This window comes from Nakaseomyces bracarensis (genome assembly GCF_045282275.1).
Source record: "Nakaseomyces bracarensis strain CBM3 chromosome Unknown Scaff11_0, whole genome shotgun sequence".
Taxonomy (NCBI): Eukaryota; Fungi; Ascomycota; class Saccharomycetes; order Saccharomycetales; family Saccharomycetaceae; genus Nakaseomyces; species Nakaseomyces bracarensis.
In genome coordinates, this window is record NW_027263957.1 from 1033927 (window position 1) to 1061892 (window position 27966).

The following is a 27966-nucleotide window of genomic DNA, read 5'->3' on the forward strand; positions in this document are numbered from 1 at the left end:
TTTTGTGAACTCATTTTAACTGAACATATAAACAGATCTTACATTTCATATTCAAAAAAAAAAAAAAAAAATCAAATAAATTAACATCAAACCCAAATAATAAGAAACTAAACAATAAAGCTGGTATTACTTTAAAATTTCTGCGAGTTATGAATACTTCAAAACTTCTTCCATCATTTATTTCTTGTGGTTTACATCTATTTATTTTGAGTTTGGATAATTAATGCAGACTTAAATACATTTTCTTTATTTCAGGTTCTAGTTTCTAATCGCAGCAATCAAATAAGTGAAAGGGTATAAGTTATTTGTTTTCATCTTTATATTTTCTTAGCATATTGTTCTCCTGCTCTACTTTTTTATGTATATACTTCGTGCCATGTAACTAAGAATCATAAAAACTAAGAAAATTGACTCTTTGAGGTACTCACCCTAAAAAACTAGAATTGTGGTCCATCAATCATTTGAATTCAATATAATTTTGGAATGAAGAAAGAATACATTAGTAATTATTATTTAACATATATATTTAAGAGGAGTAAATGTTAGACAAAGCTTTATGTATATTGAACTATCAAATATCTAAACGCTTGAATTTTTTTACATCGGATAGAATATGTTCTTGAGAAAGTTCCTCTTACATTTGATAATGATATGATATCTTTCTGTTATTTAATATGCTAAGTCTCTGATATTATATTGGGAAATGCCACCAAAAAAGGAAATTCACTTATATAGATTAATTTTTACCAATCAAGTAACTACTATTGTTCTTCACATCCTTTACTTGTCAATTCATTACCTTGGTTAGCACCGTTATGCTAACTGGGCACCTAATCATAAAATTAAATTGTTTTTTAGTATAGTGACTAATAGTTACCCGGCTGTATATTGTAAGCAAATTCTACCACGCTTTACATCACATGTATTCCGTATAATATGTCTTAGACTCTATTTTTTTATATATAGGTTCTATTTTGGAAAGAAATGATTTAAAAAAAAATAAATTTAAATTATAAAATAGTGATAGAGGATATATTGATCTTTTAAGCACTGAAGAAAATAATCAGTTTTTTAAGGTTTCAATGACCTAGCAAGTAGATTCTATTAAACCACCCACTGCGATTATGCATATATGAATTAATGGCATTTGAAGGGCACATCTTACTATTCTTTTGAACATTATTGATCCTTTAGACATTATGCTAATTCATTAGACTATTTCCTCTTGACGGATTAACTTTCAGACATAGGGTAATAACCCATTTATTGTACTTCTTGAAGAGTTTTAATCTTAGCCACTTATGATCATTTATTCTTACCCATTGAGTATGATTACTAATATAATAAAATTGTGCGCATTTCATGATAATAAATTATATTTGGACTAAACAGTATTTTATGTATATCTCAATACATTGCCAAGAAAGATCATTTCAAACCACTTGTGAATAATAAATATCTGTATTTATTACAATACCTTCTTATATGCTAGAAAAAGATTGAATTCAGCTTATTCTAATACGCTTTAAATAATTACGAGAGTTACATTTTTTTGTTTTGAGAATATTATACGTACATATCTCTTTTAAATAACTATTTATTACTAATTCCTCAAGGATAAATTTTCATTACTGAACATATATAAAAATATACTAGCAGCAATTCTATCTATTAAGGAAGACATATACGTTCAAAACATTAACATTTATTGTTAGAAAGTTATTCATTGCTTTCTAATTAAATAGAAATTAACAAAACCATAAAGATAACAGAAAAGAAATTGCTACTCAATGATGATCCAATGCCAATTTGTCCAATATTGACGATAGTGAAGGTGGTGGTGGCAGTGTGTGTCTTGCCGTCTGAGTCCACGGTGGGGGAGAAGGAGATCACCTCTGTCTCTGCGGAGCTGCCGTTGGTGACCGTGGTGGTGTAGGCACTTGGCTCGGAGTAGGTGTCTGAGTCTGTTCCTGAGTCTGAGTCTGTGTCTGTGTCTGTGTCAACAGTGAAGGTGGTGGTGGCAGTGTGTGTCTTGCCGTCTGAGTCCACGGTGGGGGAGAAGGAGATCACCTCTGTCTCTGCGGAGCTGCCGTTGGTGACCGTGGTGGTGTAGGCACTTGGCTCGGAGTAGGTGTCTGTGTCAGAGATGGTGAAGGTGGTGGTGGCAGTGTGTGTCTTGCCGTCTGAGTCCACGGTGGGGGAGAAGGAGATCACCTCTGTCTCTGCGGAGCTGCCGTTGGTGACCGTGGTGGTGTAGGCACTTGGCTCGGAGTAGGTGTCTGAGTCTGTTCCTGAGTCTGAGTCTGTGTCTGTGTCTGTGTCAACAGTGAAGGTGGTCGTTGCAGTGTGTGTCTTGCCGTCTGAGTCCACGGTGGGGGAGAAGGAGATCACCTCTGTCTCTGCGGAGCTGCCGTTGGTGACCGTGGTGGTGTAGGCACTTGGCTCGGAGTAGGTGTCTGTGTCAGAGATGGTGAAGGTGGTGGTGGCAGTGTGTGTCTTGCCGTCTGAGTCCAGGGTGGGGGAGAAGGAGATCACCTCTGTCTCTGCGGAGCTGCCGTTGGTGACCGTGGTGGTGTAGGCACTTGGCTCGGAGTAGGTGTCTGTGTCTGTGTCAACAGTGAAGGTGGTCGTTGCAGTGTGTGTCTTGCCGTCTGAGTCCACGGTGGGGGAGAAGGAGATCACCTCTGTCTCTGCGGAGCTGCCGTTGGTGACCGTGGTGGTGTAGGCACTTGGCTCGGAGTAGGTGTCTGTGTCAGAGATGGTGAAGGTGGTGGTGGCAGTGTGTGTCTTGCCGTCTGAGTCCACGGTGGGGGAGAAGGAGATCACCTCTGTCTCTGCGGAGCTGCCGTTGGTGACCGTGGTGGTGTAGGCACTTGGCTCGGAGTAGGTGTCTGTGTCTGTGTCAACAGTGAAGGTGGTCGTTGCAGTGTGTGTCTTGCCGTCTGAGTCCACGGTGGGGGAGAAGGAGATCACCTCTGTCTCTGCGGAGCTGCCGTTGGTGACCGTGGTGGTGTAGGCACTTGGCTCGGAGTAGGTGTCTGTGTCAGAGATGGTGAAGGTGGTGGTGGCAGTGTGTGTCTTGCCGTCTGAGTCCACGGTGGGGGAGAAGGAGATCACCTCTGTCTCTGCGGAGCTGCCGTTGGTGACCGTGGTGGTGTAGGCACTTGGCTCGGAGTAGGTGTCTGTGTCAGAGATGGTGAAGGTGGTCGTTGCAGTGTGTGTCTTGCCGTCTGAGTCCACGGTGGGGGAGAAGGAGATCACCTCTGTCTCTGCGGAGCTGCCGTTGGTGACCGTGGTGGTGTAGGCACTTGGCTCGGAGTAGGTGTCTGTGTCAGAGATGGTGAAGGTGGTGGTGGCAGTGTGTGTCTTGCCGTCTGAGTCCACGGTGGGGGAGAAGGAGATCACCTCTGTCTCTGCGGAGCTGCCGTTGGTGACCGTGGTGGTGTAGGCACTTGGCTCGGAGTAGGTGTCTGTGTCTGTGTCAACAGTGAAGGTGGTCGTTGCAGTGTGTGTCTTGCCGTCTGAGTCCACGGTGGGGGAGAAGGAGATCACCTCTGTCTCTGCGGAGCTGCCGTTGGTGACCGTGGTGGTGTAGGCACTTGGCTCGGAGTAGGTGTCTGTGTCTGTGTCAACAGTGAAGGTGGTCGTTGCAGTGTGTGTCTTGCCGTCTGAGTCCACGGTGGGGGAGAAGGAGATCACCTCTGTCTCTGCGGAGCTGCCGTTGGTGACCGTGGTGGTGTAGGCACTTGGCTCGGAGTAGGTGTCTGTGTCAGAGATGGTGAAGGTGGTGGTGGCAGTGTGTGTCTTGCCGTCTGAGTCCACGGTGGGGGAGAAGGAGATCACCTCTGTCTCTGCGGAGCTGCCGTTGGTGACCGTGGTGGTGTAGGCACTTGGCTCGGAGTAGGTGTCTGTGTCAGAGATGGTGAAGGTGGTGGTGGCAGTGTGTGTCTTGCCGTCTGAGTCCACGGTGGGGGAGAAGGAGATCACCTCTGTCTCTGCGGAGCTGCCGTTGGTGACCGTGGTGGTGTAGGCACTTGGCTCGGAGTAGGTGTCTGTGTCAGAGATGGTGAAGGTGGTGGTGGCAGTGTGTGTCTTGCCGTCTGAGTCCACGGTGGGGGAGAAGGAGATCACCTCTGTCTCTGCGGAGCTGCCGTTGGTGACCGTGGTGGTGTAGGCACTTGGCTCGGAGTAGGTGTCTGTGTCTGTGTCAACAGTGAAGGTGGTGGTGGCAGTGTGTGTCTTGCCGTCTGAGTCCACGGTGGGGGAGAAGGAGATCACCTCTGTCTCTGCGGAGCTGCCGTTGGTGACCGTGGTGGTGTAGGCACTTGGCTCGGAGTAGGTGTCTGTGTCTGTGTCAACAGTGAAGGTGGTCGTTGCAGTGTGTGTCTTGCCGTCTGAGTCCACGGTGGGGGAGAAGGAGATCACCTCTGTCTCTGCGGAGCTGCCGTTGGTGACCGTGGTGGTGTAGGCACTTGGCTCGGAGTAGGTGTCTGTGTCTGTGTCAACAGTGAAGGTGGTCGTTGCAGTGTGTGTCTTGCCGTCTGAGTCCACGGTGGGGGAGAAGGAGATCACCTCTGTCTCTGCGGAGCTGCCGTTGGTGACCGTGGTGGTGTAGGCACTTGGCTCGGAGTAGGTGTCTGTGTCAGAGATGGTGAAGGTGGTGGTGGCAGTGTGTGTCTTGCCGTCTGAGTCCACGGTGGGGGAGAAGGAGATCACCTCTGTCTCTGCGGAGCTGCCGTTGGTGACCGTGGTGGTGTAGGCACTTGGCTCGGAGTAGGTGTCTGTGTCAGAGATGGTGAAGGTGGTGGTGGCAGTGTGTGTCTTGCCGTCTGAGTCCACGGTGGGGGAGAAGGAGATCACCTCTGTCTCTGCGGAGCTGCCGTTGGTGACCGTGGTGGTGTAGGCACTTGGCTCGGAGTAGGTGTCTGAGTCTGTTCCTGAGTCTGAGTCTGTGTCTGTGTCTGTGTCAACAGTGAAGGTGGTGGTGGCAGTGTGTGTCTTGCCGTCTGAGTCCACGGTGGGGGAGAAGGAGATCACCTCTGTCTCTGCGGAGCTGCCGTTGGTGACCGTGGTGGTGTAGGCACTTGGCTCGGAGTAGGTGTCTGTGTCAGAGATGGTGAAGGTGGTGGTGGCAGTGTGTGTCTTGCCGTCTGAGTCCAGGGTGGGGGAGAAGGAGATCACCTCTGTCTCTGCGGAGCTGCCGTTGGTGACCGTGGTGGTGTAGGCACTTGGCTCGGAGTAGGTGTCTGTGTCTGTGTCAACAGTGAAGGTGGTCGTTGCAGTGTGTGTCTTGCCGTCTGAGTCCACGGTGGGGGAGAAGGAGATCACCTCTGTCTCTGCGGAGCTGCCGTTGGTGACCGTGGTGGTGTAGGCACTTGGCTCGGAGTAGGTGTCTGTGTCAGAGATGGTGAAGGTGGTGGTGGCAGTGTGTGTCTTGCCGTCTGAGTCCACGGTGGGGGAGAAGGAGATCACCTCTGTCTCTGCGGAGCTGCCGTTGGTGACCGTGGTGGTGTAGGCACTTGGCTCGGAGTAGGTGTCTGTGTCAGAGATGGTGAAGGTGGTGGTGGCAGTGTGTGTCTTGCCGTCTGAGTCCACGGTGGGGGAGAAGGAGATCACCTCTGTCTCTGCGGAGCTGCCGTTGGTGACCGTGGTGGTGTAGGCACTTGGCTCGGAGTAGGTGTCTGTGTCAGAGATGGTGAAGGTGGTGGTGGCAGTGTGTGTCTTGCCGTCTGAGTCCACGGTGGGGGAGAAGGAGATCACCTCTGTCTCTGCGGAGCTGCCGTTGGTGACCGTGGTGGTGTAGGCACTTGGCTCGGAGTAGGTGTCTGTGTCTGTGTCAACAGTGAAGGTGGTCGTTGCAGTGTGTGTCTTGCCGTCTGAGTCCACGGTGGGGGAGAAGGAGATCACCTCTGTCTCTGCGGAGCTGCCGTTGGTGACCGTGGTGGTGTAGGCACTTGGCTCGGAGTAGGTGTCTGTGTCTGTGTCAACAGTGAAGGTGGTCGTTGCAGTGTGTGTCTTGCCGTCTGAGTCCACGGTGGGGGAGAAGGAGATCACCTCTGTCTCTGCGGAGCTGCCGTTGGTGACCGTGGTGGTGTAGGCACTTGGCTCGGAGTAGGTGTCTGTGTCAGAGATGGTGAAGGTGGTGGTGGCAGTGTGTGTCTTGCCGTCTGAGTCCACGGTGGGGGAGAAGGAGATCACCTCTGTCTCTGCGGAGCTGCCGTTGGTGACCGTGGTGGTGTAGGCACTTGGCTCGGAGTAGGTGTCTGTGTCAGAGATGGTGAAGGTGGTGGTGGCAGTGTGTGTCTTGCCGTCTGAGTCCACGGTGGGGGAGAAGGAGATCACCTCTGTCTCTGCGGAGCTGCCGTTGGTGACCGTGGTGGTGTAGGCACTTGGCTCGGAGTAGGTGTCTGAGTCTGTTCCTGAGTCTGAGTCTGTGTCTGTGTCTGTGTCAACAGTGAAGGTGGTGGTGGCAGTGTGTGTCTTGCCGTCTGAGTCCACGGTGGGGGAGAAGGAGATCACCTCTGTCTCTGCGGAGCTGCCGTTGGTGACCGTGGTGGTGTAGGCACTTGGCTCGGAGTAGGTGTCTGTGTCAGAGATGGTGAAGGTGGTGGTGGCAGTGTGTGTCTTGCCGTCTGAGTCCACGGTGGGGGAGAAGGAGATCACCTCTGTCTCTGCGGAGCTGCCGTTGGTGACCGTGGTGGTGTAGGCACTTGGCTCGGAGTAGGTGTCTGTGTCTGTGTCAACAGTGAAGGTGGTCGTTGCAGTGTGTGTCTTGCCGTCTGAGTCCACGGTGGGGGAGAAGGAGATCACCTCTGTCTCTGCGGAGCTGCCGTTGGTGACCGTGGTGGTGTAGGCACTTGGCTCGGAGTAGGTGTCTGTGTCAGAGATGGTGAAGGTGGTGGTGGCAGTGTGTGTCTTGCCGTCTGAGTCCACGGTGGGGGAGAAGGAGATCACCTCTGTCTCTGCGGAGCTGCCGTTGGTGACCGTGGTGGTGTAGGCACTTGGCTCGGAGTAGGTGTCTGTGTCAGAGATGGTGAAGGTGGTGGTGGCAGTGTGTGTCTTGCCGTCTGAGTCCACGGTGGGGGAGAAGGAGATCACCTCTGTCTCTGCGGAGCTGCCGTTGGTGACCGTGGTGGTGTAGGCACTTGGCTCGGAGTAGGTGTCTGTGTCAGAGATGGTGAAGGTGGTGGTGGCAGTGTGTGTCTTGCCGTCTGAGTCCACGGTGGGGGAGAAGGAGATCACCTCTGTCTCTGCGGAGCTGCCGTTGGTGACCGTGGTGGTGTAGGCACTTGGCTCGGAGTAGGTGTCTGTGTCTGTGTCAACAGTGAAGGTGGTCGTTGCAGTGTGTGTCTTGCCGTCTGAGTCCACGGTGGGGGAGAAGGAGATCACCTCTGTCTCTGCGGAGCTGCCGTTGGTGACCGTGGTGGTGTAGGCACTTGGCTCGGAGTAGGTGTCTGTGTCTGTGTCAACAGTGAAGGTGGTCGTTGCAGTGTGTGTCTTGCCGTCTGAGTCCACGGTGGGGGAGAAGGAGATCACCTCTGTCTCTGCGGAGCTGCCGTTGGTGACCGTGGTGGTGTAGGCACTTGGCTCGGAGTAGGTGTCTGTGTCTGTGTCAACAGTGAAGGTGGTGGTGGCAGTGTGTGTCTTGCCGTCTGAGTCCACGGTGGGGGAGAAGGAGATCACCTCTGTCTCTGCGGAGCTGCCGTTGGTGACCGTGGTGGTGTAGGCACTTGGCTCGGAGTAGGTGTCTGTGTCTGTGTCAACAGTGAAGGTGGTCGTTGCAGTGTGTGTCTTGCCGTCTGAGTCCACGGTGGGGGAGAAGGAGATCACCTCTGTCTCTGCGGAGCTGCCGTTGGTGACCGTGGTGGTGTAGGCACTTGGCTCGGAGTAGGTGTCTGTGTCTGTGTCAACAGTGAAGGTGGTGGTGGCAGTGTGTGTCTTGCCGTCTGAGTCCACGGTGGGGGAGAAGGAGATCACCTCTGTCTCTGCGGAGCTGCCGTTGGTGACCGTGGTGGTGTAGGCACTTGGCTCGGAGTAGGTGTCTGTGTCTGTGTCAACAGTGAAGGTGGTCGTTGCAGTGTGTGTCTTGCCGTCTGAGTCCACGGTGGGGGAGAAGGAGATCACCTCTGTCTCTGCGGAGCTGCCGTTGGTGACCGTGGTGGTGTAGGCACTTGGCTCGGAGTAGGTGTCTGTGTCTGTGTCAACAGTGAAGGTGGTCGTTGCAGTGTGTGTCTTGCCGTCTGAGTCCACGGTGGGGGAGAAGGAGATCACCTCTGTCTCTGCGGAGCTGCCGTTGGTGACCGTGGTGGTGTAGGCACTTGGCTCGGAGTAGGTGTCTGTGTCAGAGATGGTGAAGGTGGTGGTGGCAGTGTGTGTCTTGCCGTCTGAGTCCACGGTGGGGGAGAAGGAGATCACCTCTGTCTCTGCGGAGCTGCCGTTGGTGACCGTGGTGGTGTAGGCACTTGGCTCGGAGTAGGTGTCTGTGTCAGAGATGGTGAAGGTGGTGGTGGCAGTGTGTGTCTTGCCGTCTGAGTCCACGGTGGGGGAGAAGGAGATCACCTCTGTCTCTGCGGAGCTGCCGTTGGTGACCGTGGTGGTGTAGGCACTTGGCTCGGAGTAGGTGTCTGTGTCAGAGATGGTGAAGGTGGTGGTGGCAGTGTGTGTCTTGCCGTCTGAGTCCACGGTGGGGGAGAAGGAGATCACCTCTGTCTCTGCGGAGCTGCCGTTGGTGACCGTGGTGGTGTAGGCACTTGGCTCGGAGTAGGTGTCTGTGTCAGAGATGGTGAAGGTGGTGGTGGCAGTGTGTGTCTTGCCGTCTGAGTCCACGGTGGGGGAGAAGGAGATCACCTCTGTCTCTGCGGAGCTGCCGTTGGTGACCGTGGTGGTGTAGGCACTTGGCTCGGAGTAGGTGTCTGTGTCTGTGTCAACAGTGAAGGTGGTCGTTGCAGTGTGTGTCTTGCCGTCTGAGTCCACGGTGGGGGAGAAGGAGATCACCTCTGTCTCTGCGGAGCTGCCGTTGGTGACCGTGGTGGTGTAGGCACTTGGCTCGGAGTAGGTGTCTGTGTCTGTGTCAACAGTGAAGGTGGTCGTTGCAGTGTGTGTCTTGCCGTCTGAGTCCACGGTGGGGGAGAAGGAGATCACCTCTGTCTCTGCGGAGCTGCCGTTGGTGACCGTGGTGGTGTAGGCACTTGGCTCGGAGTAGGTGTCTGTGTCAGAGATGGTGAAGGTGGTGGTGGCAGTGTGTGTCTTGCCGTCTGAGTCCACGGTGGGGGAGAAGGAGATCACCTCTGTCTCTGCGGAGCTGCCGTTGGTGACCGTGGTGGTGTAGGCACTTGGCTCGGAGTAGGTGTCTGTGTCAGAGATGGTGAAGGTGGTGGTGGCAGTGTGTGTCTTGCCGTCTGAGTCCACGGTGGGGGAGAAGGAGATCACCTCTGTCTCTGCGGAGCTGCCGTTGGTGACCGTGGTGGTGTAGGCACTTGGCTCGGAGTAGGTGTCTGTGTCTGTGTCAACAGTGAAGGTGGTCGTTGCAGTGTGTGTCTTGCCGTCTGAGTCCACGGTGGGGGAGAAGGAGATCACCTCTGTCTCTGCGGAGCTGCCGTTGGTGACCGTGGTGGTGTAGGCACTTGGCTCGGAGTAGGTGTCTGTGTCTGTGTCAACAGTGAAGGTGGTGGTGGCAGTGTGTGTCTTGCCGTCTGAGTCCACGGTGGGGGAGAAGGAGATCACCTCTGTCTCTGCGGAGCTGCCGTTGGTGACCGTGGTGGTGTAGGCACTTGGCTCGGAGTAGGTGTCTGTGTCTGTGTCAACAGTGAAGGTGGTCGTTGCAGTGTGTGTCTTGCCGTCTGAGTCCACGGTGGGGGAGAAGGAGATCACCTCTGTCTCTGCGGAGCTGCCGTTGGTGACCGTGGTGGTGTAGGCACTTGGCTCGGAGTAGGTGTCTGTGTCTGTGTCAACAGTGAAGGTGGTCGTTGCAGTGTGTGTCTTGCCGTCTGAGTCCACGGTGGGGGAGAAGGAGATCACCTCTGTCTCTGCGGAGCTGCCGTTGGTGACCGTGGTGGTGTAGGCACTTGGCTCGGAGTAGGTGTCTGTGTCTGTGTCAACAGTGAAGGTGGTCGTTGCAGTGTGTGTCTTGCCGTCTGAGTCCACGGTGGGGGAGAAGGAGATCACCTCTGTCTCTGCGGAGCTGCCGTTGGTGACCGTGGTGGTGTAGGCACTTGGCTCGGAGTAGGTGTCTGTGTCTGTGTCAACAGTGAAGGTGGTCGTTGCAGTGTGTGTCTTGCCGTCTGAGTCCACGGTGGGGGAGAAGGAGATCACCTCTGTCTCTGCGGAGCTGCCGTTGGTGACCGTGGTGGTGTAGGCACTTGGCTCGGAGTAGGTGTCTGTGTCAGAGATGGTGAAGGTGGTGGTGGCAGTGTGTGTCTTGCCGTCTGAGTCCACGGTGGGGGAGAAGGAGATCACCTCTGTCTCTGCGGAGCTGCCGTTGGTGACCGTGGTGGTGTAGGCACTTGGCTCGGAGTAGGTGTCTGTGTCAGAGATGGTGAAGGTGGTGGTGGCAGTGTGTGTCTTGCCGTCTGAGTCCACGGTGGGGGAGAAGGAGATCACCTCTGTCTCTGCGGAGCTGCCGTTGGTGACCGTGGTGGTGTAGGCACTTGGCTCGGAGTAGGTGTCTGAGTCTGTTCCTGAGTCTGAGTCTGTGTCTGTGTCTGTGTCAACAGTGAAGGTGGTGGTGGCAGTGTGTGTCTTGCCGTCTGAGTCCACGGTGGGGGAGAAGGAGATCACCTCTGTCTCTGCGGAGCTGCCGTTGGTGACCGTGGTGGTGTAGGCACTTGGCTCGGAGTAGGTGTCTGTGTCAGAGATGGTGAAGGTGGTGGTGGCAGTGTGTGTCTTGCCGTCTGAGTCCACGGTGGGGGAGAAGGAGATCACCTCTGTCTCTGCGGAGCTGCCGTTGGTGACCGTGGTGGTGTAGGCACTTGGCTCGGAGTAGGTGTCTGTGTCTGTGTCAACAGTGAAGGTGGTCGTTGCAGTGTGTGTCTTGCCGTCTGAGTCCACGGTGGGGGAGAAGGAGATCACCTCTGTCTCTGCGGAGCTGCCGTTGGTGACCGTGGTGGTGTAGGCACTTGGCTCGGAGTAGGTGTCTGTGTCAGAGATGGTGAAGGTGGTGGTGGCAGTGTGTGTCTTGCCGTCTGAGTCCACGGTGGGGGAGAAGGAGATCACCTCTGTCTCTGCGGAGCTGCCGTTGGTGACCGTGGTGGTGTAGGCACTTGGCTCGGAGTAGGTGTCTGTGTCAGAGATGGTGAAGGTGGTGGTGGCAGTGTGTGTCTTGCCGTCTGAGTCCACGGTGGGGGAGAAGGAGATCACCTCTGTCTCTGCGGAGCTGCCGTTGGTGACCGTGGTGGTGTAGGCACTTGGCTCGGAGTAGGTGTCTGTGTCAGAGATGGTGAAGGTGGTGGTGGCAGTGTGTGTCTTGCCGTCTGAGTCCACGGTGGGGGAGAAGGAGATCACCTCTGTCTCTGCGGAGCTGCCGTTGGTGACCGTGGTGGTGTAGGCACTTGGCTCGGAGTAGGTGTCTGTGTCTGTGTCAACAGTGAAGGTGGTCGTTGCAGTGTGTGTCTTGCCGTCTGAGTCCACGGTGGGGGAGAAGGAGATCACCTCTGTCTCTGCGGAGCTGCCGTTGGTGACCGTGGTGGTGTAGGCACTTGGCTCGGAGTAGGTGTCTGTGTCTGTGTCAACAGTGAAGGTGGTCGTTGCAGTGTGTGTCTTGCCGTCTGAGTCCACGGTGGGGGAGAAGGAGATCACCTCTGTCTCTGCGGAGCTGCCGTTGGTGACCGTGGTGGTGTAGGCACTTGGCTCGGAGTAGGTGTCTGTGTCTGTGTCAACAGTGAAGGTGGTGGTGGCAGTGTGTGTCTTGCCGTCTGAGTCCACGGTGGGGGAGAAGGAGATCACCTCTGTCTCTGCGGAGCTGCCGTTGGTGACCGTGGTGGTGTAGGCACTTGGCTCGGAGTAGGTGTCTGTGTCTGTGTCAACAGTGAAGGTGGTCGTTGCAGTGTGTGTCTTGCCGTCTGAGTCCACGGTGGGGGAGAAGGAGATCACCTCTGTCTCTGCGGAGCTGCCGTTGGTGACCGTGGTGGTGTAGGCACTTGGCTCGGAGTAGGTGTCTGTGTCTGTGTCAACAGTGAAGGTGGTGGTGGCAGTGTGTGTCTTGCCGTCTGAGTCCACGGTGGGGGAGAAGGAGATCACCTCTGTCTCTGCGGAGCTGCCGTTGGTGACCGTGGTGGTGTAGGCACTTGGCTCGGAGTAGGTGTCTGTGTCTGTGTCAACAGTGAAGGTGGTCGTTGCAGTGTGTGTCTTGCCGTCTGAGTCCACGGTGGGGGAGAAGGAGATCACCTCTGTCTCTGCGGAGCTGCCGTTGGTGACCGTGGTGGTGTAGGCACTTGGCTCGGAGTAGGTGTCTGTGTCTGTGTCAACAGTGAAGGTGGTCGTTGCAGTGTGTGTCTTGCCGTCTGAGTCCACGGTGGGGGAGAAGGAGATCACCTCTGTCTCTGCGGAGCTGCCGTTGGTGACCGTGGTGGTGTAGGCACTTGGCTCGGAGTAGGTGTCTGTGTCAGAGATGGTGAAGGTGGTGGTGGCAGTGTGTGTCTTGCCGTCTGAGTCCACGGTGGGGGAGAAGGAGATCACCTCTGTCTCTGCGGAGCTGCCGTTGGTGACCGTGGTGGTGTAGGCACTTGGCTCGGAGTAGGTGTCTGTGTCAGAGATGGTGAAGGTGGTGGTGGCAGTGTGTGTCTTGCCGTCTGAGTCCACGGTGGGGGAGAAGGAGATCACCTCTGTCTCTGCGGAGCTGCCGTTGGTGACCGTGGTGGTGTAGGCACTTGGCTCGGAGTAGGTGTCTGTGTCAGAGATGGTGAAGGTGGTGGTGGCAGTGTGTGTCTTGCCGTCTGAGTCCACGGTGGGGGAGAAGGAGATCACCTCTGTCTCTGCGGAGCTGCCGTTGGTGACCGTGGTGGTGTAGGCACTTGGCTCGGAGTAGGTGTCTGTGTCAGAGATGGTGAAGGTGGTGGTGGCAGTGTGTGTCTTGCCGTCTGAGTCCACGGTGGGGGAGAAGGAGATCACCTCTGTCTCTGCGGAGCTGCCGTTGGTGACCGTGGTGGTGTAGGCACTTGGCTCGGAGTAGGTGTCTGTGTCTGTGTCAACAGTGAAGGTGGTCGTTGCAGTGTGTGTCTTGCCGTCTGAGTCCACGGTGGGGGAGAAGGAGATCACCTCTGTCTCTGCGGAGCTGCCGTTGGTGACCGTGGTGGTGTAGGCACTTGGCTCGGAGTAGGTGTCTGTGTCTGTGTCAACAGTGAAGGTGGTCGTTGCAGTGTGTGTCTTGCCGTCTGAGTCCACGGTGGGGGAGAAGGAGATCACCTCTGTCTCTGCGGAGCTGCCGTTGGTGACCGTGGTGGTGTAGGCACTTGGCTCGGAGTAGGTGTCTGTGTCAGAGATGGTGAAGGTGGTGGTGGCAGTGTGTGTCTTGCCGTCTGAGTCCACGGTGGGGGAGAAGGAGATCACCTCTGTCTCTGCGGAGCTGCCGTTGGTGACCGTGGTGGTGTAGGCACTTGGCTCGGAGTAGGTGTCTGTGTCAGAGATGGTGAAGGTGGTGGTGGCAGTGTGTGTCTTGCCGTCTGAGTCCACGGTGGGGGAGAAGGAGATCACCTCTGTCTCTGCGGAGCTGCCGTTGGTGACCGTGGTGGTGTAGGCACTTGGCTCGGAGTAGGTGTCTGTGTCTGTGTCAACAGTGAAGGTGGTCGTTGCAGTGTGTGTCTTGCCGTCTGAGTCCACGGTGGGGGAGAAGGAGATCACCTCTGTCTCTGCGGAGCTGCCGTTGGTGACCGTGGTGGTGTAGGCACTTGGCTCGGAGTAGGTGTCTGTGTCTGTGTCAACAGTGAAGGTGGTGGTGGCAGTGTGTGTCTTGCCGTCTGAGTCCACGGTGGGGGAGAAGGAGATCACCTCTGTCTCTGCGGAGCTGCCGTTGGTGACCGTGGTGGTGTAGGCACTTGGCTCGGAGTAGGTGTCTGTGTCTGTGTCAACAGTGAAGGTGGTCGTTGCAGTGTGTGTCTTGCCGTCTGAGTCCACGGTGGGGGAGAAGGAGATCACCTCTGTCTCTGCGGAGCTGCCGTTGGTGACCGTGGTGGTGTAGGCACTTGGCTCGGAGTAGGTGTCTGTGTCTGTGTCAACAGTGAAGGTGGTCGTTGCAGTGTGTGTCTTGCCGTCTGAGTCCACGGTGGGGGAGAAGGAGATCACCTCTGTCTCTGCGGAGCTGCCGTTGGTGACCGTGGTGGTGTAGGCACTTGGCTCGGAGTAGGTGTCTGTGTCTGTGTCAACAGTGAAGGTGGTCGTTGCAGTGTGTGTCTTGCCGTCTGAGTCCACGGTGGGGGAGAAGGAGATCACCTCTGTCTCTGCGGAGCTGCCGTTGGTGACCGTGGTGGTGTAGGCACTTGGCTCGGAGTAGGTGTCTGTGTCTGTGTCAACAGTGAAGGTGGTCGTTGCAGTGTGTGTCTTGCCGTCTGAGTCCACGGTGGGGGAGAAGGAGATCACCTCTGTCTCTGCGGAGCTGCCGTTGGTGACCGTGGTGGTGTAGGCACTTGGCTCGGAGTAGGTGTCTGTGTCAGAGATGGTGAAGGTGGTGGTGGCAGTGTGTGTCTTGCCGTCTGAGTCCACGGTGGGGGAGAAGGAGATCACCTCTGTCTCTGCGGAGCTGCCGTTGGTGACCGTGGTGGTGTAGGCACTTGGCTCGGAGTAGGTGTCTGTGTCTGTGTCAACAGTGAAGGTGGTCGTTGCAGTGTGTGTCTTGCCGTCTGAGTCCACGGTGGGGGAGAAGGAGATCACCTCTGTCTCTGCGGAGCTGCCGTTGGTGACCGTGGTGGTGTAGGCACTTGGCTCGGAGTAGGTGTCTGTGTCTGTGTCAACAGTGAAGGTGGTCGTTGCAGTGTGTGTCTTGCCGTCTGAGTCCACGGTGGGGGAGAAGGAGATCACCTCTGTCTCTGCGGAGCTGCCGTTGGTGACCGTGGTGGTGTAGGCACTTGGCTCGGAGTAGGTGTCTGTGTCAGAGATGGTGAAGGTGGTGGTGGCAGTGTGTGTCTTGCCGTCTGAGTCCACGGTGGGGGAGAAGGAGATCACCTCTGTCTCTGCGGAGCTGCCGTTGGTGACCGTGGTGGTGTAGGCACTTGGCTCGGAGTAGGTGTCTGTGTCAGAGATGGTGAAGGTGGTGGTGGCAGTGTGTGTCTTGCCGTCTGAGTCCACGGTGGGGGAGAAGGAGATCACCTCTGTCTCTGCGGAGCTGCCGTTGGTGACCGTGGTGGTGTAGGCACTTGGCTCGGAGTAGGTGTCTGTGTCAGAGATGGTGAAGGTGGTGGTGGCAGTGTGTGTCTTGCCGTCTGAGTCCACGGTGGGGGAGAAGGAGATCACCTCTGTCTCTGCGGAGCTGCCGTTGGTGACCGTGGTGGTGTAGGCACTTGGCTCGGAGTAGGTGTCTGTGTCAGAGATGGTGAAGGTGGTGGTGGCAGTGTGTGTCTTGCCGTCTGAGTCCACGGTGGGGGAGAAGGAGATCACCTCTGTCTCTGCGGAGCTGCCGTTGGTGACCGTGGTGGTGTAGGCACTTGGCTCGGAGTAGGTGTCTGTGTCTGTGTCAACAGTGAAGGTGGTCGTTGCAGTGTGTGTCTTGCCGTCTGAGTCCACGGTGGGGGAGAAGGAGATCACCTCTGTCTCTGCGGAGCTGCCGTTGGTGACCGTGGTGGTGTAGGCACTTGGCTCGGAGTAGGTGTCTGTGTCTGTGTCAACAGTGAAGGTGGTCGTTGCAGTGTGTGTCTTGCCGTCTGAGTCCACGGTGGGGGAGAAGGAGATCACCTCTGTCTCTGCGGAGCTGCCGTTGGTGACCGTGGTGGTGTAGGCACTTGGCTCGGAGTAGGTGTCTGTGTCTGTGTCAACAGTGAAGGTGGTCGTTGCAGTGTGTGTCTTGCCGTCTGAGTCCACGGTGGGGGAGAAGGAGATCACCTCTGTCTCTGCGGAGCTGCCGTTGGTGACCGTGGTGGTGTAGGCACTTGGCTCGGAGTAGGTGTCTGTGTCTGTGTCAACAGTGAAGGTGGTCGTTGCAGTGTGTGTCTTGCCGTCTGAGTCCACGGTGGGGGAGAAGGAGATCACCTCTGTCTCTGCGGAGCTGCCGTTGGTGACCGTGGTGGTGTAGGCACTTGGCTCGGAGTAGGTGTCTGTGTCAGAGATGGTGAAGGTGGTGGTGGCAGTGTGTGTCTTGCCGTCTGAGTCCACGGTGGGGGAGAAGGAGATCACCTCTGTCTCTGCGGAGCTGCCGTTGGTGACCGTGGTGGTGTAGGCACTTGGCTCGGAGTAGGTGTCTGTGTCAGAGATGGTGAAGGTGGTGGTGGCAGTGTGTGTCTTGCCGTCTGAGTCCACGGTGGGGGAGAAGGAGATCACCTCTGTCTCTGCGGAGCTGCCGTTGGTGACCGTGGTGGTGTAGGCACTTGGCTCGGAGTAGGTGTCTGTGTCAGAGATGGTGAAGGTGGTGGTGGCAGTGTGTGTCTTGCCGTCTGAGTCCACGGTGGGGGAGAAGGAGATCACCTCTGTCTCTGCGGAGCTGCCGTTGGTGACCGTGGTGGTGTAGGCACTTGGCTCGGAGTAGGTGTCTGTGTCAGAGATGGTGAAGGTGGTGGTGGCAGTGTGTGTCTTGCCGTCTGAGTCCACGGTGGGGGAGAAGGAGATCACCTCTGTCTCTGCGGAGCTGCCGTTGGTGACCGTGGTGGTGTAGGCACTTGGCTCGGAGTAGGTGTCTGTGTCTGTGTCAACAGTGAAGGTGGTGGTTGCAGTGTGTGTCTTGCCGTCTGAGTCCACGGTGGGGGAGAAGGAGATCACCTCTGTCTCTGCGGAGCTGCCGTTGGTGACCGTGGTGGTGTAGGCACTTGGCTCGGAGTAGGTGTCTGTGTCTGTGTCAACAGTGAAGGTGGTCGTTGCAGTGTGTGTCTTGCCGTCTGAGTCCACGGTGGGGGAGAAGGAGATCACCTCTGTCTCTGCGGAGCTGCCGTTGGTGACCGTGGTGGTGTAGGCACTTGGCTCGGAGTAGGTGTCTGTGTCTGTGTCAACAGTGAAGGTGGTCGTTGCAGTGTGTGTCTTGCCGTCTGAGTCCACGGTGGGGGAGAAGGAGATCACCTCTGTCTCTGCGGAGCTGCCGTTGGTGACCGTGGTGGTGTAGGCACTTGGCTCGGAGTAGGTGTCTGTGTCTGTGTCAACAGTGAAGGTGGTCGTTGCAGTGTGTGTCTTGCCGTCTGAGTCCACGGTGGGGGAGAAGGAGATCACCTCTGTCTCTGCGGAGCTGCCGTTGGTGACCGTGGTGGTGTAGGCACTTGGCTCGGAGTAGGTGTCTGTGTCTGTGTCAACAGTGAAGGTGGTCGTTGCAGTGTGTGTCTTGCCGTCTGAGTCCACGGTGGGGGAGAAGGAGATCACCTCTGTCTCTGCGGAGCTGCCGTTGGTGACCGTGGTGGTGTAGGCACTTGGCTCGGAGTAGGTGTCTGTGTCAGAGATGGTGAAGGTGGTGGTGGCAGTGTGTGTCTTGCCGTCTGAGTCCACGGTGGGGGAGAAGGAGATCACCTCTGTCTCTGCGGAGCTGCCGTTGGTGACCGTGGTGGTGTAGGCACTTGGCTCGGAGTAGGTGTCTGTGTCTGTGTCAACAGTGAAGGTGGTCGTTGCAGTGTGTGTCTTGCCGTCTGAGTCCACGGTGGGGGAGAAGGAGATCACCTCTGTCTCTGCGGAGCTGCCGTTGGTGACCGTGGTGGTGTAGGCACTTGGCTCGGAGTAGGTGTCTGTGTCTGTGTCAACAGTGAAGGTGGTCGTTGCAGTGTGTGTCTTGCCGTCTGAGTCCACGGTGGGGGAGAAGGAGATCACCTCTGTCTCTGCGGAGCTGCCGTTGGTGACCGTGGTGGTGTAGGCACTTGGCTCGGAGTAGGTGTCTGTGTCAGAGATGGTGAAGGTGGTGGTGGCAGTGTGTGTCTTGCCGTCTGAGTCCACGGTGGGGGAGAAGGAGATCACCTCTGTCTCTGCGGAGCTGCCGTTGGTGACCGTGGTGGTGTAGGCACTTGGCTCGGAGTAGGTGTCTGTGTCAGAGATGGTGAAGGTGGTGGTGGCAGTGTGTGTCTTGCCGTCTGAGTCCACGGTGGGGGAGAAGGAGATCACCTCTGTCTCTGCGGAGCTGCCGTTGGTGACCGTGGTGGTGTAGGCACTTGGCTCGGAGTAGGTGTCTGTGTCAGTGATGGTGAAGGTGGTGGTGGCAGTGTGTGTCTTGCCGTCTGAGTCCACGGTGGGGGAGAAGGAGATCACCTCTGTCTCTGCGGAGCTGCCGTTGGTGACCGTGGTGGTGTAGGCACTTGGCTCGGAGTAGGTGTCTGTGTCAGAGATGGTGAAGGTGGTGGTGGCAGTGTGTGTCTTGCCGTCTGAGTCCACGGTGGGGGAGAAGGAGATCACCTCTGTCTCTGCGGAGCTGCCGTTGGTGACCGTGGTGGTGTAGGCACTTGGCTCGGAGTAGGTGTCTGTGTCAGAGATGGTGAAGGTGGTGGTGGCAGTGTGTGTCTTGCCGTCTGAGTCCACGGTGGGGGAGAAGGAGATCACCTCTGTCTCTGCGGAGCTGCCGTTGGTGACCGTGGTGGTGTAGGCACTTGGCTCGGAGTAGGTGTCTGTGTCTGTGTCAACAGTGAAGGTGGTGGTGGCAGTGTGTGTCTTGCCGTCTGAGTCCACGGTGGGGGAGAAGGAGATCACCTCTGTCTCTGCGGAGCTGCCGTTGGTGACCGTGGTGGTGTAGGCACTTGGCTCGGAGTAGGTGTCTGTGTCAGAGATGGTGAAGGTGGTGGTGGCAGTGTGTGTCTTGCCGTCTGAGTCCACGGTGGGGGAGAAGGAGATCACCTCTGTCTCTGCGGAGCTGCCGTTGGTGACCGTGGTGGTGTAGGCACTTGGCTCGGAGTAGGTGTCTGTGTCTGTGTCAACAGTGAAGGTGGTCGTTGCAGTGTGTGTCTTGCCGTCTGAGTCCACGGTGGGGGAGAAGGAGATCACCTCTGTCTCTGCGGAGCTGCCGTTGGTGACCGTGGTGGTGTAGGCACTTGGCTCGGAGTAGGTGTCTGTGTCAGAGATGGTGAAGGTGGTGGTGGCAGTGTGTGTCTTGCCGTCTGAGTCCACGGTGGGGGAGAAGGAGATCACCTCTGTCTCTGCGGAGCTGCCGTTGGTGACCGTGGTGGTGTAGGCACTTGGCTCGGAGTAGGTGTCTGTGTCTGTGTCAACAGTGAAGGTGGTCGTTGCAGTGTGTGTCTTGCCGTCTGAGTCCACGGTGGGGGAGAAGGAGATCACCTCTGTCTCTGCGGAGCTGCCGTTGGTGACCGTGGTGGTGTAGGCACTTGGCTCGGAGTAGGTGTCTGTGTCTGTGTCAACAGTGAAGGTGGTGGTGGCAGTGTGTGTCTTGCCGTCTGAGTCCACGGTGGGGGAGAAGGAGATCACCTCTGTCTCTGCGGAGCTGCCGTTGGTGACCGTGGTGGTGTAGGCACTTGGCTCGGAGTAGGTGTCTGTGTCTGTGTCAACAGTGAAGGTGGTCGTTGCAGTGTGTGTCTTGCCGTCTGAGTCCACGGTGGGGGAGAAGGAGATCACCTCTGTCTCTGCGGAGCTGCCGTTGGTGACCGTGGTGGTGTAGGCACTTGGCTCGGAGTAGGTGTCTGTGTCAGAGATGGTGAAGGTGGTGGTGGCAGTGTGTGTCTTGCCGTCTGAGTCCACGGTGGGGGAGAAGGAGATCACCTCTGTCTCTGCGGAGCTGCCGTTGGTGACCGTGGTGGTGTAGGCACTTGGCTCGGAGTAGGTGTCTGTGTCAGAGATGGTGAAGGTGGTGGTGGCAGTGTGTGTCTTGCCGTCTGAGTCCACGGTGGGGGAGAAGGAGATCACCTCTGTCTCTGCGGAGCTGCCGTTGGTGACCGTGGTGGTGTAGGCACTTGGCTCGGAGTAGGTGTCTGTGTCAGAGATGGTGAAGGTGGTGGTGGCAGTGTGTGTCTTGCCGTCTGAGTCCACGGTGGGGGAGAAGGAGATCACCTCTGTCTCTGCGGAGCTGCCGTTGGTGACCGTGGTGGTGTAGGCACTTGGCTCGGAGTAGGTGTCTGTGTCAGAGATGGTGAAGGTGGTGGTGGCAGTGTGTGTCTTGCCGTCTGAGTCCACGGTGGGGGAGAAGGAGATCACCTCTGTCTCTGCGGAGCTGCCGTTGGTGACCGTGGTGGTGTAGGCACTTGGCTCGGAGTAGGTGTCTGTGTCTGTGTCAACAGTGAAGGTGGTCGTTGCAGTGTGTGTCTTGCCGTCTGAGTCCACGGTGGGGGAGAAGGAGATCACCTCTGTCTCTGCGGAGCTGCCGTTGGTGACCGTGGTGGTGTAGGCACTTGGCTCGGAGTAGGTGTCTGTGTCAGAGATGGTGAAGGTGGTGGTGGCAGTGTGTGTCTTGCCGTCTGAGTCCACGGTGGGGGAGAAGGAGATCACCTCTGTCTCTGCGGAGCTGCCGTTGGTGACCGTGGTGGTGTAGGCACTTGGCTCGGAGTAGGTGTCTGTGTCAGAGATGGTGAAGGTGGTGGTGGCAGTGTGTGTCTTGCCGTCTGAGTCCACGGTGGGGGAGAAGGAGATCACCTCTGTCTCTGCGGAGCTGCCGTTGGTGACCGTGGTGGTGTAGGCACTTGGCTCGGAGTAGGTGTCTGTGTCTGTGTCAACAGTGAAGGTGGTGGTGGCAGTGTGTGTCTTGCCGTCTGAGTCCACGGTGGGGGAGAAGGAGATCACCTCTGTCTCTGCGGAGCTGCCGTTGGTGACCGTGGTGGTGTAGGCACTTGGCTCGGAGTAGGTGTCTGTGTCAGAGATGGTGAAGGTGGTGGTGGCAGTGTGTGTCTTGCCGTCTGAGTCCACGGTGGGGGAGAAGGAGATCACCTCTGTCTCTGCGGAGCTGCCGTTGGTGACCGTGGTGGTGTAGGCACTTGGCTCGGAGTAGGTGTCTGTGTCTGTGTCAACAGTGAAGGTGGTGGTGGCAGTGTGTGTCTTGCCGTCTGAGTCCACGGTGGGGGAGAAGGAGATCACCTCTGTCTCTGCGGAGCTGCCGTTGGTGACCGTGGTGGTGTAGGCACTTGGCTCGGAGTAGGTGTCTGTGTCAGAGATGGTGAAGGTGGTGGTGGCAGTGTGTGTCTTGCCGTCTGAGTCCACGGTGGGGGAGAAGGAGATCACCTCTGTCTCTGCGGAGCTGCCGTTGGTGACCGTGGTGGTGTAGGCACTTGGCTCGGAGTAGGTGTCTGTGTCTGTGTCAACAGTGAAGGTGGTGGTGGCAGTGTGTGTCTTGCCGTCTGAGTCCACGGTGGGGGAGAAGGAGATCACCTCTGTCTCTGCGGAGCTGCCGTTGGTGACCGTGGTGGTGTAGGCACTTGGCTCGGAGTAGGTGTCTGTGTCGGTGATGGTGAAGGTGGTGGTGGCAGTGTGTGTCTTGCCGTCTGAGTCCACGGTGGGGGAGAAGGAGATCACCTCTGTCTCTGCGGAGCTGCCGTTGGTGACCGTGGTGGTGTAGGCACTTGGCTCGGAGTAGGTGTCTGTGTCGGTGATGGTGAAGGTGGTGGTGGCAGTGTGTGTCTTGCCGTCTGAGTCCACGGTGGGGGAGAAGGAGATCACCTCTGTCTCTGCGGAGCTGCCGTTGGTGACCGTGGTGGTGTAGGCACTTGGCTCGGAGTAGGTGTCTGTGTCGGTGATGGTGAAGGTGGTGGTGGCAGTGTGTGTCTTGCCGTCTGAGTCCACGGTGGGGGAGAAGGAGATCACCTCTGTCTCTGCGGAGCTGCCGTTGGTGACCGTGGTGGTGTAGGCACTTGGCTCGGAGTAGGTGTCTGTGTCAGTGATGGTGAAGGTGGTGGTGGCAGTGTGTGTCTTGCCGTCTGAGTCCACGGTGGGGGAGAAGGAGATCACCTCTGTCTCTGCGGAGCTGCCGTTGGTGACCGTGGTGGTGTAGGCACTTGGCTCGGAGTAGGTGCCTGTGTCAGTGATGGTGAAGGTGGTGGTGGCAGTGTGTGTCTTGCCGTCTGAGTCCACGGTGGGGGAGAAGGAGATCACCTCTGTCTCTGCGGAGCTGCCGTTGGTGACCGTGGTGGTGTAGGCACTTGGCTCGGAGTAGGTGTCTGTGTCGGTGATGGTGAAGGTGGTGGTGGCAGTGTGTGTCTTGCCGTCTGAGTCCACGGTGGGGGAGAAGGAGATCACCTCTGTCTCTGCGGAGCTGCCGTTGGTGACCGTGGTGGTGTAGGCACTTGGCTCGGAGTAGGTGTCTGTGTCTGTGTCAACAGTGAAGGTGGTGGTGGCAGTGTGTGTCTTGCCGTCTGAGTCCACGGTGGGGGAGAAGGAGATCACCTCTGTCTCTGCGGAGCTGCCGTTGGTGACCGTGGTGGTGTAGGCACTTGGCTCGGAGTAGGTGTCTGTGTCAGTGATGGTGAAGGTGGTGGTGGCAGTGTGTGTCTTGCCGTCTGAGTCCACGGTGGGGGAGAAGGAGATCACCTCTGTCTCTGCGGAGCTGCCGTTGGTGACCGTGGTGGTGTAGGCACTTGGCTCGGAGTAGGTGTCTGTGTCAGTGATGGTGAAGGTGGTGGTGGCAGTGTGTGTCTTGCCGTCTGAGTCCACGGTGGGGGAGAAGGAGATCACCTCTGTCTCTGCGGAGCTGCCGTTGGTGACCGTGGTGGTGTAGGCACTTGGCTCGGAGTAGGTGTCTGTGTCGGTGATGGTGAAGGTGGTGGTGGCAGTGTGTGTCTTGCCGTCTGAGTCCACGGTGGGGGAGAAGGAGATCACCTCTGTCTCTGCGGAGCTGCCGTTGGTGACCGTGGTGGTGTAGGCACTTGGCTCGGAGTAGGTGTCTGTGTCAGTGATGGTGAAGGTGGTGGTGGCAGTGTGTGTCTTGCCGTCTGAGTCCACGGTGGGGGAGAAGGAGATCACCTCTGTCTCTGCGGAGCTGCCGTTGGTGACCGTGGTGGTGTAGGCACTTGGCTCGGAGTAGGTGTCTGTGTCAGTGATGGTGAAGGTGGTGGTGGCAGTGTGTGTCTTGCCGTCTGAGTCCACGGTGGGGGAGAAGGAGATCACCTCTGTCTCTGCGGAGCTGCCGTTGGTGACCGTGGTGGTGTAGGCACTTGGCTCGGAGTAGGTGTCTGTGTCAGTGATGGTGAAGGTGGTGGTGGCAGTGTGTGTCTTGCCGTCTGAGTCCACGGTGGGGGAGAAGGAGATCACCTCTGTCTCTGCGGAGCTGCCGTTGGTGACCGTGGTGGTGTAGGCACTTGGCTCGGAGTAGGTGTCTGTGTCAGTGATGGTGAAGGTGGTGGTGGCAGTGTGTGTCTTGCCGTCTGAGTCCACGGTGGGGGAGAAGGAGATCACCTCTGTCTCTGCGGAGCTGCCGTTGGTGACCGTGGTGGTGTAGGCACTTGGCTCGGAGTAGGTGTCTGTGTCAGTGATGGTGAAGGTGGTGGTGGCAGTGTGTGTCTTGCCGTCTGAGTCCACGGTGGGGGAGAAGGAGATCACCTCTGTCTCTGCGGAGCTGCCGTTGGTGACCGTGGTGGTGTAGGCACTTGGCTCGGAGTAGGTGTCTGTGTCGGTGATGGTGAAGGTGGTGGTGGCAGTGTGTGTCTTGCCGTCTGAGTCCACGGTGGGGGAGAAGGAGATCACCTCTGTCTCTGCGGAGCTGCCGTTGGTGACCGTGGTGGTGTAGGCACTTGGCTCGGAGTAGGTGTCTGTGTCAGTGATGGTGAAGGTGGTGGTGGCAGTGTGTGTCTTGCCGTCTGAGTCCACGGTGGGGGAGAAGGAGATCACCTCTGTCTCTGCGGAGCTGCCGTTGGTGACCGTGGTGGTGTAGGCACTTGGCTCGGAGTAGGTGTCTGTGTCAGTGATGGTGAAGGTGGTGGTGGCAGTGTGTGTCTTGCCGTCTGAGTCCACGGTGGGGGAGAAGGAGATCACCTCTGTCTCTGCGGAGCTGCCGTTGGTGACCGTGGTGGTGTAGGCACTTGGCTCGGAGTAGGTGTCTGTGTCGGTGATGGTGAAGGTGGTGGTGGCAGTGTGTGTCTTGCCGTCTGAGTCCACGGTGGGGGAGAAGGAGATCACCTCTGTCTCTGCGGAGCTGCCGTTGGTGACCGTGGTGGTGTAGGCACTTGGCTCGGAGTAGGTGTCTGTGTCAGTGATGGTGAAGGTGGTGGTGGCAGTGTGTGTCTTGCCGTCTGAGTCCACGGTGGGGGAGAAGGAGATCACCTCTGTCTCTGCGGAGCTGCCGTTGGTGACCGTGGTGGTGTAGGCACTTGGCTCGGAGTAGGTGTCTGTGTCTGTGTCAACAGTGAAGGTGGTGGTGGCAGTGTGTGTCTTGCCGTCCGCGTCCACGGTGGGGGAGAAGGAGATCACCTCTGTCTCTGCGGAGCTGCCGTTGGTGACCGTGGTGGTGTAGGCACTTGGCTCGGAGTAGGTGTCTGTGTCAGAGATGGTGAAGGTGGTGGTGGCAGTGTGTGTCTTGCCGTCTGAGTCCACGGTGGGGGAGAAGGAGATCACCTCTGTCTCTGCGGAGCTGCCGTTGGTGACCGTGGTGGTGTAGGCACTTGGCTCGGAGTAGGTGTCTGTGTCTGTGTCAACAGTGAAGGTGGTCGTTGCAGTGTGTGTCTTGCCGTCTGAGTCCACGGTGGGGGAGAAGGAGATCACCTCTGTCTCTGCGGAGCTGCCGTTGGTGACCGTGGTGGTGTAGGCACTTGGCTCGGAGTAGGTGTCTGTGTCAGAGATGGTGAAGGTGGTGGTGGCAGTGTGTGTCTTGCCGTCTGAGTCCACGGTGGGGGAGAAGGAGATCACCTCTGTCTCTGCGGAGCTGCCGTTGGTGACCGTGGTGGTGTAGGCACTTGGCTCGGAGTAGGTGTCTGTGTCAGAGATGGTGAAGGTGGTGGTGGCAGTGTGTGTCTTGCCGTCTGAGTCCACGGTGGGGGAGAAGGAGATCACCTCTGTCTCTGCGGAGCTGCCGTTGGTGACCGTGGTGGTGTAGGCACTTGGCTCGGAGTAGGTGTCTGTGTCAGAGATGGTGAAGGTGGTGGTGGCAGTGTGTGTCTTGCCGTCTGAGTCCACGGTGGGGGAGAAGGAGATCACCTCTGTCTCTGCGGAGCTGCCGTTGGTGACCGTGGTGGTGTAGGCACTTGGCTCGGAGTAGGTCTCTGTGTCAGAGATGGTGAAGGTGGTGGTGGCAGTGTGTGTCTTGCCGTCTGAGTCCACGGTGGGGGAGAAGGAGATCACCCCTGTTTCTGTTAATGTACTATATCTAATTGTTGTTGTATATGGACTAGGTTCCGTAAATGCTGGTAGTACCACCATGATTATTATTTCAGGTATTGTAAATCCATTAGAATCTGTGGTTTGTGTATAAATAGTAGATATAGTAGATGTGTAGTTTACAGGTGCATATGATGTTGATGTTGTTGTGCATGTGCTGGGTTTGGTAGATATGGGTACGATCACTACATATATCACTTCTTGTACAGTAGCACCATCCGAATCTGTAGTTTCTAAATGAAGTGTTTGCATTGTCGTAGTGAAGTCGATTGATCCCGAAAGATAGGATGTTGATGTTATAGTGGTTGGGTTGGGTTTAGTGGATTCTGGCACGATTATTACAATTCTTTCTTCTGGTATAATAGCCCCATCAGGAGCCGTAGTTGTCAGATAAATTGTTTCAAACGTCGTTGTGTAGGTTATTGCTGCAGTAACATAGGATGTTAATGTTATAGTGGCGGGAGTGTGTTCTGTAAACATTGGTACGATCACTACATATATCACTTCTTGTACAGTAGCACCATCCGAATCTGTAGTTTCTAAATGAAGTGTTTGAAGTGTCGTAGTGTAGTCAATTGGTCCCGAAGCATAGGATGTTGATGTTATAGTGGCGGGAGTGTGTTCTGTAAACATTGGTACGATCACTACATATATCACTTCTTGTACAGTAGCACCATCCGAATCTGTAGTTTCTAAATGAAGTGTTTGAAGTGTCGTAGTGTAGTCGATTGGTCCCGAAGCATAGGATGTTGATGTTATAGTGGCGGGAGTGTGTTCTGTAAACATTGGTACGATCACTACATATATCACTTCTTGTACAGTAGCACCATCCGAATCTGTAGTTTCTAAATGAAGTGTTTGAAGTGTCGTAGTGTAGTCGATTGGTCCCGAAGCATAGGATGTTGATGTTATAGTGGCGGGAGTGTGTTCTGTAAACATTGGTACGATCACTACATATATCACTTCTTGTACAGTAGCACCATCCGAATCTGTAGTTTCTAAATGAAGTGTTTGAAGTGTCGTAGTGTAGTCGATTGGTCCCGAAGCATAGGATGTTGATGTTATAGTGGCGGGAGTGTGTTCTGTAAACATTGGTACGATCACTACATATATCACTTCTTGTACAGTAGCACCATCCGAATCTGTAGTTTCTAAATGAAGTGTTTGAAGTGTCGTAGTGTAGTCGATTGGTCCCGAAGCATAGGATGTTGATGTTATAGTGACTGGACTGGGTTTGGTAGATATTGGTACACATGAAGAATCTGCTGGATTAAAAAATGAATCACTAGAACATTGAATGAATGAAGTAGGACCACAAGGTACATCAATAAAGTATGTCGTCTTAATTATGGGTAACTGAGCGGGAACCTGACTAATAGTATGATACTCTGTACTGTATGTCTTTGTAGCAGATCCGGTGCCACACCTAGTGACATATTTTATGTTAGCAGGACATCCTTGTGGTTCATCTGCTATATGGAACAAGTAGGGTTCCAGATCATATATATAGGCTCCACCAGTCGTGAAGCGGAATATGAATTGTGCAGCCCAATCGTGATTATTGTAAAACAGGCGGATAGGATAATATGTATCTTTTTCGAGATAAAAACTAGAGGTCTGCGGCCCTGCACCGTTGTCAAAAAGTGACCACAGTTGATACTCACCAAAATTATCAGCCGAACTGCCATATCTGCAACAATCGAAAGCATTTCCAGCTCCGAAGTTCATGTACAATAAAGCATCAGCCATCATCCTAAAAGTGTGTATACCAGAAACTAAAGGTTTGAAATAGCCGTAAAGTAGCATAGTGAAGTTTGTAATTGCGAATTCTGAATTATAATTGTATGATTTTGGTAGCGTTCCTTGTTCTAGTCTACAACTAGGAACATCAGGTACTATAGTAAATTCCAAGTTACCCGTTACACCTTGAACAGTTGCAATTCGGCGATGCTTCTTATAACCAAAACGAGGATAATTGACATCCTGGTAAGCTAAATCCCAACATTGCTTTTCTATTATGTCATTGGCCCTACAGGTAAAAATATCAGTTCCAGGGCATTTCACGTACCAATTAATGTACGGATATTCATAGAGTTCCATTGTCAAACCTTTAGCTATTTGAGCATTATGAGGAGCACATCCTAATGGATATGAATTTTGACCGAATGCTGTAAAGGCACTTGATAAAATTATTAATAATAATAAGAATCGTTTCATAAGTGTATTGTTCTTTCAGTCTCTATTTTTTTTTCCAATTATTTACTATATTTTCTCTTTGAATTTTTTTTTTTATAGTTCTATTAAGTACATATACATTGAAAAGCAAGACAAAATTTTGTTTATATTTTTGTGGAATAGAATTTTAAATACAAAAGTGTTGAAGTTGGCCCACTTATCTTTTTAACCACATATTTATAATAGTACTTCCAGTATCTATAAACCCAGTGATTTAATATTTGACGCACCAATTGAAGTTATTTATCTTCTTTTGTTTGATACGGCTTTATCTTCAAAGTTGACTTACTCATCTTCTATCTTTTATTTTTTGATGTGTTTTTGTGCTGGAATATAAAAGCAGTTCAATCCACGTCATTTACTTATTTGGACCCCCAACCTAAATTTGAGCCCCAA

General features: G+C 55.0%; 1 protein-coding gene across 1 annotated transcript; it reads right to left on the reverse strand.

The window, feature by feature from the left end:
* Positions 1-1737: 1737 nt before the first annotated feature.
* Positions 1738-27435, reverse strand: RNJ42_03463 (uncharacterized protein; the record flags this gene model as incomplete). Its single annotated transcript, XM_071053627.1, has 1 exon — positions 1738-27435. One exon carries the CDS (start codon positions 27433-27435, stop codon positions 1738-1740), a length of 25698 nt encoding a protein of 8565 aa, XP_070911035.1.
* Positions 27436-27966: the final 531 nt, after the last annotated feature.